This window comes from Numenius arquata, chromosome 1 (genome assembly GCF_964106895.1).
Source record: "Numenius arquata chromosome 1, bNumArq3.hap1.1, whole genome shotgun sequence".
NCBI lineage: Eukaryota > Metazoa > Chordata > Aves > Charadriiformes > Scolopacidae > Numenius > Numenius arquata.
Genome location: NC_133576.1, coordinates 77,629,528 through 77,642,808, shown reverse-complemented (window position 1 = coordinate 77,642,808; position 13,281 = coordinate 77,629,528). Strand labels below are relative to the sequence as shown.

The window sequence follows — 13,281 nt, the reverse complement described above, 5'->3', positions numbered from 1 at the left end:
AGCTATGTTTTGCTGAAATTACTGTAACTGTTAATGTTAATTCTTCTATTAAGGTTTTGGGTTGCAGCCAAAACAAGTGTTTTGATCAGGATATGAAGGAGAATCTATGGAGGAGAAAATTTGCTCTTAAACTATTTTTTTTTTCCTGTTCTGCCTGTATGAGTGTGAATTAAATAGCAGGCTTTGTACGGTTACTCATCATTTTAAAAGTATCTAGTAAACATCTACCATAATGATTTGGAAGAGGGGTAGTATCAGCACTGAAAAACAACCTGAGGAAAATACTTAGTGTTGTCTGTTTTCATCCCTGTGGAAGTGATACTTCAACTAGGTCAGTGAGTGGGAGGACAATACACTGGATTGGAAGAAAGATCAAAAGGTCTTCAGATGCCTTGGAGAAAAAATAGAATGAAAATGCTACATTATGCTAAGTGCCATTACTAGTAGATTCACCTCTGTGTGACTTTACAACATGTGACTTCTTTAAAAAAGTAATTATATCTGTGGAAAATAAATTAAACTTTAACTCACTGAATGCTTAAAAGTCCATTTAAATAGCAAACATTTTTTTAAAATTATGGAACTGTTTGCCTACCTGCCTACCTTCAACATTAGTCTCTGAACAGCAAAGCTCTTGTGAATTACACATTTCAGAAAGCACTAGCAACTCTACACAACGCGCTGAAAGAGATGCCTATGTTATTGTTCAGTTGTTCATTCATTCTGTAATGCAGAAGAAGAAAATCAAAGCATAGAGTAGAAAAGCAAAGCATAGAAAAGAATAAAGAGGGCATCAGCAACAACAAAGGACCTGTTATTGTTTGAAATCAGAATTTGCCCCTTCATCCCTGTCAATCCATTGTTTCATGGCTCAACTTTCTAGTGAAATAGAAGGCACAGAGCCACATTAGTTCAGTTTGTGTAGCATGTTTACATCGCTACTCAATTTCCACATGTGTGAAAGCACAAACAGGGTGAGCTTACCTCTACATTCAAAAGAGCATGTAAGAACACAATAAAGCATATTCCAGTTCTTCTCTCACAAACTCTTTTTGCTGTTGCAGTTCTATCTTGCTTGAACATTTTCTGGAATAAGGACTACTGATGTTTGTGAATATTCACAGTCATTTACTCAGTGTGAATGTCTGCTTTGGGGGAAAATATCGAGCGAAAAATAAAAAAAAAAACCAAACCACATTTTAACAGACTAAATATATGCAAAAAATCATAAAACCTACTGATTAATAACGATAAAATATTGTATGCATTTAAAATGTATCTCAAAAGAGAGGGGTGCATTTTGGAATTTACTGGTTATTTTCCTTTGACCCTGTTCTACATTGTTTTTTGTCATGAAACTCATATAAGTTCTGCAACTGACATCACGAAATACCATGAGTTCCAATTTCTGGGGTAAGTCATTTTTTGCTTAGTGACTGAAGAGGATGCTTGAAGAGAAAATATGAGACTTAAAGAAAAATGAGTATAAAGTAATTTATTTTATGACCTCTGCATAGCAAACATGATAGTTTCAAAGTCGACTTTGCATTTTTATTTTATTTTTTCCAAATAGATATATTTCAAGAGACACTTGCTGTCCCTCCACCTGGACTGAATGCATTTTGTTGAGTAATATTGAGTAATACTCTTGAGTCATTACCTCAGAAACTACTGAACTGCATTCCTGAAAAGATAGAATAGAGGTGAGGGAAATAGAGAGTTCATTTATGTATGAACTCTATAATGTGATTAACACGTCTGATTCCTGAAGTGATAGGTTGCAGTTTCAATGAAGAGAAGCAGTTTGTATCTCCCCATGGCACAATGTAATCATGCAGACATACCCAAAACAGCCTGCACTCAAAACCTCGAGCTGTCTAGCAGTCTAGCCTAGTTCTGTATTCTGCCTGGGCTCGTTAACCCTGATGATAAACAGGCTTGTTAGCCCAGATAGGGTCCTCATGCAAAACATTGCATCACGTCTGCAAACATGCCCAGTGTCAAGGCCTGTGATTGCAGAGCGTTAACATGAAATGTTACAGCCAAACAGTGGAGGAGCCATAAAAATTACTTTTTCATCACATTTAGATTAACATATTTTAAAATGGCATTACAAAAGTAATTTGGGGAAAATGAACCTCTTGTTTCAAATTATTGTAAGACAAAGCATTCTTTGCCTGCTTTCTTGAAAAAAAGAGAAATTACAACTATTTTCAAGAAAGATTAAAACCTCCTGATTGCCCAGTCCAAACAGCTGCGTGAATCTTTCTGGTGCTTCAAGTCAGGCCAGTTGATAGACAGTTTAATATCATAATTAAGAGAGAAATATGATACTAAATTACATGTCAATTTAAGCAATTCATTTTAATAGACTGTGTTTGAAGACAGTTCAGGAAGAGAGAGCTGGATAAACCAGGTAGAATAACTTGTTCTTTCCAGTGAGCGTGTTGGACTGACAGGGCATTACAGTATTGAAATGTCAAAGACAAACCAAGAATTGGTGTAGGAATGATTCATGAACAAAGCATAGAACAACAGAAGTCAAAGAACTAGAAAAGTAAGGTTAATTATGTCTGCACCAAGAATCTGGTAAGTTCTGCAGGCAAGATGATGTGACTGACAGCTTGCAAGGAGAAAAGTTTTCTAGACAATTACAAAGAAGAAGGCATTAGGAGTTAAAAACAGTATTAATTAAGTGTTCAGTTTTCCTTGTACTTGGTGAGCATTGGTAATCCTTCATTTTATAGAACCTATGTGTGAAACACAGTATTTATAATAGTAAAAATAGGACATGAAATTCTAAAATAACAGTAAATAAGTGTATGAAATAAGTGATAGTGAATAGAGTTGTGATCTTTGGTATGAAATTTAAAAGGTGAAAGACAGGGGACAGTGTTTTAGAAGCCACAGTCTGAGGGAGTCATTGCTCAATAAAGACTGAAAGCTTCTGAATTACCAGGACTCAGAGAGTTACTGCTAATCAGCTGAGCTATGGTAAATGACTACAGTACACTTTTACCTCACCCCAGTTACAATTTACAATCACTTCCTAGCAGTGATCATTAGCTTGGGAACAGATTTTTCCTAGAGCAGCTGCATACCTGCTGTGTCGGAACAGCTTTGTATACAGCCACACTGGAACATGGTCAGAAGTGAGCACAGATTTGTCTGTCCTGTTCTATACATAAATGGCCTTCACTTTGTGATCATTTCGGGAAATATCAGTGCTCTACCAAAAATAGCAATGTCAGTTTTCAGTGTTAGTTTTCAATGTTTTCTTAGGTTTCCTTGTTTGAGAGGGACTAGTTTTGTGTACAGTTTAATCTGCGCTCCTTTAAAAGCAGAAAAGGTCTGCTTCTCTTCTGGTAGGGTTTAAAACTAGGTTAGATCTTATTCCTGGTTCCTTCACAGCACAAGTCCAAATAGCTCAGTCAAGAAATGCTGCTATCTTCTTTATACCTTTATACTAGTGTAGCCTTTGACCACAAGACCATGCAACACCAGTGGAAAGAACTCATGTAACTCAATGAATGTAACAAGCCATAAAGTATGAGGGAAGGCTGATAAAGTTGCCTGTACCATTTTCCTCTAATTGTTTCTAAGAAAACTGTATTATATCAGAAGAACCAGACCTTAGAGTAGAGTAGCAAGAGTTGCATTTCTTCCTTCTTCTTCCTGCAGAAAGTCAGGTCTTTCTACAGAAATGGGGGTCTGTAGTTGTGGAAGCATCATAAAGAGTGTCAATGCAGTTAAATAAAATGGACTCAGTGGAGTCTTTTCTCCCTGATGTCTAATTCAAGTGGTAAACTGAAAAAAATTTAGCTTTTGCTAAATAATGGGTTTTGCAGAAGAAAGTATGTATCATAATCTCCTTTTTTATAGGAAATATAAGTGATTTATCTGAATTAGGACTGCAGGTCATGGAAACAGTCTAAAGTCTTTTGACTCCCATTCAAGTCTATACCCATTAAAGCATGTGTGGCATTATCCGTGTGATGCGGCAGAGTGCTGGGAGAGGCATGGCTCCCGTGGCAGCTCCATGCAGCACGTCTCTCATGATAGGAGCCAGCTGGCTCCGAGAGCACAGGGCATTGCCTGCCCCACTCAGGACTTCACGTCAGAGTCACTACGGTGACGCAGAAGAGCTCATACAACCCAGCTGTGTTCACAGGAATTTTTACCTACTTCTATGATTAGGTTTGGTAGGTTTTAACTTCTCAGCGTGTTATTTCTTTAGTTAACCCAGCCGAGACTTCATTTAATTTTGTCATGTGACCTTTCCTAGACAAAACAGCCCTAACAGAATATTTTTTATTAAATTGCATAGCCTCAGCCATGAGAACACTTCTAGCTATCCAAATGTAAGCTCATGTTGCCTATTTTGTAGATGGATGGATAGGAATAGATTAAACTTTTCTACACTCGCTGCAGTCTCAGTGCTAGCAGACGGGAGGTCACGCACACAAGTGCCTGCATTCGAACAGTCTGAAGGAGCATTCCAATATTTGATTTTATGCAGAAGAAATCAGCCTTCTTTTTTCTTTATTTCTTTTACAGTAGACACTTTGTGGCCAAAAATAAAATCATTTATCTAAAATTGACATTCCCAGCTACAAAGAGTTTGTGACTGATTGGTGAAATGCTACACAAGGACATTTATTAACTGATATCTTACTTTTCTATAGGAGCACCTTTTTTTATTCTACAGTACATAGTTGCTGGCCAGCAGTATGAGTGAAAAAATTTGGAACTATTTCAGTATCTTTAATTCCAAATTCTTTCAAGGAAAGACTGTTGTTGCTGTGTTGTTACCATGTTTGTTTGCTTGTTTGTTTAGTACTTTTATATGCACAAAATCAGGTGGGGGACTATCCCACTTTGTATTGAAATTGTGTCCCTTTTGGAGGACCTTTTCAGACTCTCCTTTGTGGAAGGCTTTTCAGGTGACAGGTACTCATAATAAAATTTTAATATAGCACTGGGTACTAGTTTACTTTATTTGAGGAACACAGATCAGCTAATGACAACTGACCCTGGAGGCGACATGAAATCCCAGTGAAATAAAGTTCTTCTGACAGAGAGGTATAAGGGCTGTATTTGAATTTGTGTTGGAGCTGCATGGAAAACAAAATCAGTATTAGATCCTGTTGCCCCTAAAAAGCAAAGGAAGAAATGTAATGGGTTCTAGATTTGTTATACATTCATTAAAAATATCCTGATTGGTACTCTACATTAAAAAAAAAAAAAAAAAATGTTTGGGTGGTAGATACAAGGGGGAGCAGTGATCAAGATGCTTCTGAGAAATAAGTGATTATCAACCTTGGGTTTAAAAACATTTTCTGAGTCGAACCTCAGTAAATAGAAGATGATTCTGCCTCCCACTATCTTAGAATTACATTTTTGAGAAATGCTAGATCACTTCCTTGCAAATTGAACTTGCCATTATAGCTTCATCATCTTGGCCCATAACATACGGCTTGAGAAACGTATTGATATGACAGTGGTAAGTTTTACTCCATTGTCTGAATACACATCGCTTGAGGGAGCTGATCCTTCTACATGACCAAAGGATGAAAATGAGCTTTCCAAAGGGTGTTTACATCCATAGTTCCCTCACTGATTGATAGTCACTAAGGTTTCTTTTCACAAATTCCTTTTTTTTTTTTTTTGGCTCTGCCTTTTCAAATAGTTACTTATATAAAGTGGAGAGCAGGAAAATTTCATTAGTTGTAAGTGCTTTTCTGTCTTCAGAATATGGTACAATTTTAATCTTTTACTTAAATTTGATTTTGGAGTATATTTAATAGTGCTAACTGGTCAAATGCAGTAAAAAAAGAGAGGTCAAGCTAACACTGTGTGATGTGATGAATACTCACTGCTTTTACGAAATGCCACTGTATTATTTTCCAAATTCTACAATTTGGATGATAGTGCAAGTTGTTTGTTTAAATACTTCAACTAATTCTTCTAATAATATTTCAGAAGTACTGCTTAATGAAGATTTGGACAAATAGATGCTGTGTTTGCTTTCACTGAGACATGACAGTGAGTTAGGATTAGAAAGGAAGACAGATAGAAAGAAGGATTTCTTACGGAAGACACATACAATGGAGCCAACAAGAGTCATATAAAGAACAGTTTAACAATGTTTAATGACTAAAAGTAGCATAAGTAATGTTGAGTAACGCTGCAAGGTAAAGCAATTCCACAATGCTTAAAGGTTTTCTTGTTTTAGGTAAAAATTTCATTGTGTTTTCTTTCATTACTATTATATTTCCATCTGGTTGTCATGGGTGCAATTCAATATATGTTTAAAAGATACAGTTTTCTGAACATTTCATATCTTTGGACAGAAAATATGTCATTGTTTTATATAATACTTCTTACGACATAGAGCAAAAGAAGTTGGGATAGCAAAGCTAGTTTAGTTCATTTTCATCTGATTTCTACATTTCAGCTTTTTAATTATAATGCCAACCCGTGTCAAGCTTTAATTCGAAACATTCATTTTATTACCTTTTCCCAGAAGGCTGTATAAAACACTGAAATGGAGAAAGATACGATGCGAATGTCTTGCTTTTCAGCAGTCCCTGGCTGGTGTCCTGGTTCTCCTTCTGCAGAGCTGTTACTCACAGCCACTGCTGGAGAGAGCAGCTTTGGAGCAGCTGGCAGTTTCATATAAGTGCTTGAGCTTGCTCCCTGGTCTGGTTTGCAGAACCTTATTTTCATTCCGGCAAATCTGCTGGTCTGAATGACAGCATTGCTTATATTACTAAAAAGCACACCAGTGTATGCCATAATATACTGATCAGTAGGATTTATAAATATTTATAAATTTTTTCTTTACCAGCCCATTGTGTTATGTATGAATGTTTTAACAAAATAATATGCCTGTTACTTTTGGCAGTTAAAACCAATGCTATTTACTAGATCTTTTTAGGATATGACTAAGGCAGTCTTTCCCTTTGGCTCAATTTGCGTAGTCTAATAATTTTGCTGCATAGTCAGGTCCCGAAGTACATGTATTGTTTGTATGTATTTTAGGAGATTGGCACATGATAAAAAGTAAGCTTGAGTTTATAGTGACTTTGTCAGCTTTTCTTGTGGTAAAATACACCTGTGTAAAGTTAAACGACATCATTCTCTAAATAACCCATTTGCAAATAAAGATTTAAACAGCATGCATCATTTTAAGGCTTTACATATCCTGTGAAGTATAGGCTTGTAATGTTATGTCTGCCTTCTACAATAATGTTAAGAAGCTTCTGAAAAGATTTTGTAATTAGAATAAGAATTCAAAAAGTGATTAGTAAAGGCTATTTTGCCTGTCATAAAGCTAAAAAAGCTGGCTTTTTCCATAAAATAAGTAGATAGTGTAAGTCGATTTTATACTTGCACTGTTAATAAAACGAGTAGGAATCTTCAGAAATTCAGAATTTAAAAATAGTGGTTTTATTCAAGGCTATCTTTTGTCTGTACTATCATGCATTAGTAAAGACAATTAATAACAGACATTTGGTTACAAAATGAGGGTTTGTTGTATTCCTTCTTACCATTATTCACACTAGTCAATTTCATTGTATAGCAAGTGCAAGTTGACTATACTATCATGAGGTGTTAATGGAAAATTCAGGCAACTATTACACATTACTTGGGTTCTTTTCCCTCATCTGGATGTTAAGCTATGTAGTTTTGATAAAAATATTTCATATTTTTTAATGACTTGCCTGTGGAATTGCTTTTACATACTTTATTCATGGAAGATATAGTTTATGGCCAAAACAAATATGTGACTACTTTTGTCTGAGGAGACAGCATACAAGCATTCCTTGCCTCATTCCTCATATAAAGAGTTCTTCCACCCTTTTAGGAGTTTCTGTTTTGTTAATTTTTTAGTGATAGTTAGTACACTATTGGAGGAGATTTTAGAATTTTCCATTAAAATTCCCACTTTAAATAAAACAGTGAAAACATTTATTCCGTGAAGTTATTAAATTTTTACTTCTTTTTTGCAGATTGTGAGCTTTGAATAAAATACAAAAGGATCCAAAATAAACGGATACCACTCCCACCTGCTTTTACTTGAAAATCAGATTCCTATTAAACTATTTATTTGGTAAAAGTGGCACTGCACCTTTTATAAGGCAATCAAAGAAAATATTTGAGAGGCTTTTATATTATTTATCTCTCCAAACTTTGAACTTTTCTACTGAAGACTGTTTTCTTGCCAGTCTTCCCTTAGAATATCAAGAAAATGGAGAGAAGCGTGTAGTAAAATGTCGTTTCATGTTTTTTAACATATATGTGGGCAAAAGACAGTGAGTTCTTCAGAGACTGCTTTAGATTTCAGTGACATTATATAGGGAAGCAGAGTTTTAATGTCTTTGTTAATGTTGAACTAGCTACAGAGTCAGGATCTTAACCAGAATATGTAGTTATTTCCTCTAAAAGCACATTGCATCTGTGTATTCTTCCTGAATATAAACTGCAGAAGAATGTTAAGTGTACCGATTTGTACATAGAGTTACCCCACTTCAATCAATGGAATTAGTGTAAATCTGCACTATATTTGACAATGCGGGTATTTGATAATTCTGATGTGGAATTCACAATGAACTATGCAGGCAGAAAACTGTTTATTCCCAGTTTAATACTAATAGCTGTTAAAATGTAAATTTCCCTAGGGTCTTGCTAATCTAAGGTCTACCGAGAGATAACATGTTGTGGTTTGACATTTCATCAAATTCAATATTAGACGTGCAGTAAAACCTACACCAATGAATTATGCAGTAAACTTCTAACACTCATTTTTTTTCCCTGGTTTTACAATAGCTGTGTGTCAACATGACCAATGAGAAGATACACCAGTACATCAATGAAGTGCTTTTCCTACAAGAGCAAGCAGAATGTGTACAAGAGGGAGTTACCATGGAAACGGTGTATTCTCCTGGTAACCATACTGCAGCCTTGGATTTTTTCTTTCAGGTAATTTTCAGATCCGTTTTACACCATGTATATTTATACACAGTCTCTGAATGTTAGACTGATACAAATTTAGCTTGCATTTTTTGATTTATGAATTTGTAGAGAAGGTGATGGGTCCAAAGAGACCATAGAGAGGGCTGTCATAACTGCCCTCATAGCTCAAGGGGTAACAGAGCTTTCTAACAGTCCAGGGTTTAAGAAGATCTAACGGAAACTCCTTGTCTGTATTGATTCACGCATAGAATCTGTGTATCATGCCATGTCCTTAACGCAGCTGTAGGACTGACGAGTCTCTATTGTAAGCCTGACAGTTTCTTTTGTGCCTGGAGCTAGTTTCTGGAGTGTAACTTCTAAGGAGGAAGTAGCCCAATCAGTTTCCTAAAAGATCATCGATAGTTACCGTTTTTGGCAACTGAAAGATTATCGCCTATGCTCTGTGCAAAATTATCTGATGTGCAAAGCCTTGGAGACTTACCAGAATACTTTAACCATTTTTTCCTTCTCTTTGAGGTGATATATGTTTCTGTTTACTAAGTTACAAGCTGTGTTACTCTACAAGGAACAACTGAAATTCTATTACTCCTGTATAAAACAAGAAAAATCTATTTTTCATTTCAGAAACCATCAGGGTTTTTGTCAATGCTGGATGAGGAAAGCCAATCTATTTGGTCAGTGGAACAGAGTCTTTCTAAACGCATTCAGTCTTACTTGGATACATTAGACACAAATACAGTATATTCCTCCACAAAAGATGGAAATGGTAACCTCGCCCCAAAGGATCAGGGCTCCACCTTCACTGTTATGCATTATGCTGGGAGGGTAAGTTTTTTGAATGATTGGTTACACACAGTTAATTAAAAAGAGTAAACAAAACAAAATTCTGCATGGTTTCTGTGACTCCTGGCTATAAATAACAATTCACTTTCTGGTGATGAATTTTCACAGGACAGCTTAGAATCTCAATGCAGTATCTACTGTATAAAATCTGTAGTTTGTATCATATTGGGCAGTGTTCAGGCTACCTAATTCTGCCTCCTAAATTGTATCTTCGTTGTAAGCACTTCATGTAGAAGGGGATGATTCAGATACCTCAGCGTAAATGTTTAATGCCATTTTAGTTGGCTGTCACTTTACTTTCAGATGGTGTTCCAGAGCAGTGCAGATTCCCTGTAGATCCTCTGCCATATATGTAGATACCTTGAATACCAGCATGCATCTGGTAAAAAAACCCACACATTATCTTGTTAGTAATGATAATCAAAATATATATTTTTTGTTAAAAATCCCAGAACATGCTAAGTGTCTCTAAATATGGCTGTAAAACAGGATAAATATTTTGCATTTCCCCTCCTGCAATGTTCATTGGAAAAGCATAATCAAATCTGTTAAATAGGCCTCTTACCCTTTTATTTCCAGTACTCGCTTATTTTCATATTGTCTCCACAACCACCCACAGCCCAAAACAAGCAAAATACGTATACGTTTAAAGGGATGGGTTTTTTTTTTAGATAATCTGACAGATTGACCTCTCTCTGATTAATCTGACATGCTGCAACTTCTCTCTGTTCAAAGCACAGTATTTGAAATGAGCAAATGAATGTAGTTTATATGGGCACGATACAACAGGGGCTCTTAGTTACCACTTTTTCAAAATTTCCACTGAAATCAGGTGAGAACATAAACTGAAGGCTGCAGGAATCAGTCTTTACATCTGACCCTCTTGTTCAGTGTCTTATGCAGGTGATCCCATGAGCTATCCGTCTATTGATGGAGTCTCATAAAAGCTTTGTGTACAGCACGTTTAGAAGCTGTTTAGCTCCTGCGCCTCGAAACCACCACATTGTGATCACATGCACTCTGTTGTTTATAAATATAAATGCAAGTGTTATTAGTTGATGACTTTACATAGTATGTCACTTTAAACTTGAGATTCCGGTAATACTTGCTATCAGGCAGAACCTGGCTTTTTCAGGATTTAGTGGCAGCACGTGATACGTACCTAATAAGTTCAGAATCCTCCGTGGAAGATGTGGAAACTGCAGGTGCTTCAGGATAACCAGAGAACTGACACCTGGACCCTCCTCTCTTTACTTAAGCAACAGACAGAAGAGATGAGTTCAGATGCACGTCAGATGAATGGAGAGTTCGATAAGCAAGAAATTGGGCAGCTATGATAAAGTCTTTTGATTAGGATGCATGTTATAATTCTAAAACAAATGTAATAGCTTTGCCGCTGCTTATTGTGAGAGGTAATTAGAGTAACATTCAATCGTGATTTTCTGAGTAGCAAATGCAGGGGGTTTATCTGCTAAAAATCAGTTTACATTCAGGAACGAGTTCTACATGCTTGCTAGGGTAAGACCAGAAAAATAACTCTAATCCATGCTGCTAAAGGTACCAGATGACACAGTTTCTGCTATGATGAGTATTTTAGGTGGAACAGATTTACACGCAGTCAGTTGACTATTGATAGTGGATACTCCTATGAGGTGTGTTCAAGACTGGTCTCCAAGTCACCAAAAAAAGACTTGCTGGCTCTGTCTTATCTCAAGGTAATATTATATGGCCTGAGCTCTCCAGAACAGGTGAAAGGTTGGAATGTGCACGCTTAGGCTTCTTTAACCAGATTAGGGTCCTTTACAGCAATATTAATGGGGAAAGGGCTAATTTGTGGCTCCTGATTTGGAAGTGAAGTCAATGGAAGTGTTGAGTAGTGTTCTGACGCAGGCGTATTTGTTCCTGCCCAATGATAGAAATGTGGTCATTATGGAAAGGATTAAGACTATTTGGGCAGTGCTTAAATTCCTAACCTAAATACTTAGAATCTCCCTGGCGGCTCTTCTTTCATCATAAGGCCTTCTACTTAGACTGAAATTATTTGCCAAAGTTAAGTGGTTTGAGTACCTTCAGTATTGAGACTTTTCAGTAGGAACAAGGGCAGGCAGTGGTTAGATAACAGCACAGGGAAGATTCTATGAAACTTATTAGGACTTAAAGTCATAAAGAACTGACTGTGGACTCCAAATGTCTAAATTCATTTATAAATCTGTTCTGTACTTGTTAGGTGAATATTTTTTCATGGAGTTCTGCTGTGATTATACAAAGTTATAACAATACCTTTAAAAGGTTCCACACACCAAAAAACTGACATGAAAGCAGCAGCAAGGCAGCTGCATTAAAATCCCAACCAGAACAATTTCTTTAACCAGAAAATGTCTTTAAAATGAAACAAAAAAAAAAAATATTTTTTTCTTCTCTGAAGAAGCACTCAGTAGGAACATTTGTTAAGATCAAAGCTTCAGATGCCCAGTTCTGAAAATTAAACTGTGAGTGGTAAGGAGTACACTTTTCATTAATGTGTGTTTTATCCTTTCATGGTTGTTTAGATATTTTTTTTGTAACATAGACACTTGATTTGACCTTTTCCTAATAATAGTAATGACATTTAATTTAAAAGTATGAACAAATAGACAGCTCTCCAAGTAATGTAAATTCACACATTCTTTTGAAGTCAATGGAGATCCTTTAATTTACATTGGCCAAGGAAATATTCCAGTCAGGTTGTTCTTTGCGTCTGTATGGCAGTAAAATGTTCATCGCTGCCAAAACAGAGAGGTTCCCGTGCAAGTGCTTAACTCTTCTTACTTTAATAGTGATTGAACAAAATCCTTAAAGACACTTGCATTTTTGATGTCTCACGGAATTGTTATCTAACTATCGTAGATTGAAATTTCCAGCGATTTATGACGTATATTTACATAAAATCTGATGATAGCATTGCTGTACTAAATAATTATACAAATTGAGTTTATTCTTAGACTAGTGTGTCTTCATAAGTTGATAAGTTTAATAATAAAAACTGTGCTTTTAAAACTGCTGATGCTGTTCTTTAGATTGTGCTATTACTCACTACATTTAGTAGCTTTTTATAAAAGTCATTTGTGATTTATGCTTTATGAAAATTGTTAAAAGACCAGGCTTTTAAATATATCAGATTTTATTGGCACTCAAAAATAAGAATTTCATATATAAAGTAACAGTATAGTTTGGCAGGTTTTGAGAGCCATTTTTATAGTCTGATATCAATTAAAGAAGTCTAAAGTAAGGGTAGTATAAAGTAATCTTTCTCTGGGTCGTTACCTTCAGAGATCCCCAAAATCAAAACAAGGAGACTTGATTTTATTCTCACCACAATTTTTTCACTGATGGTAACTCCTTTAACTTAGAGCTTCTCATTATTTACGTGAGTGTAACTGAAAGATGAGTCAGACCCAGAGGGTAGAAAAAGAACTACCA

The 13,281-nt window shown here is 35.9% G+C and overlaps 1 protein-coding gene across 1 annotated transcript in view; it reads left to right on the top strand.

Annotated features, from left to right (window-relative positions):
• The window catches only part of MYO16 (myosin XVI), a 293,425-nt gene that overhangs the window by 180,882 nt on the left and 99,262 nt on the right, over nucleotides 1–13,281 (top strand). The window contains exons 21-22 of the mRNA XM_074146466.1: nucleotides 8,833–8,985; nucleotides 9,604–9,804. Of these exons, the coding sequence (XP_074002567.1) occupies nucleotides 8,833–8,985; nucleotides 9,604–9,804 (354 nt within the window). The remainder of the gene's footprint in view (nucleotides 1–8,832; nucleotides 8,986–9,603; nucleotides 9,805–13,281) is intronic.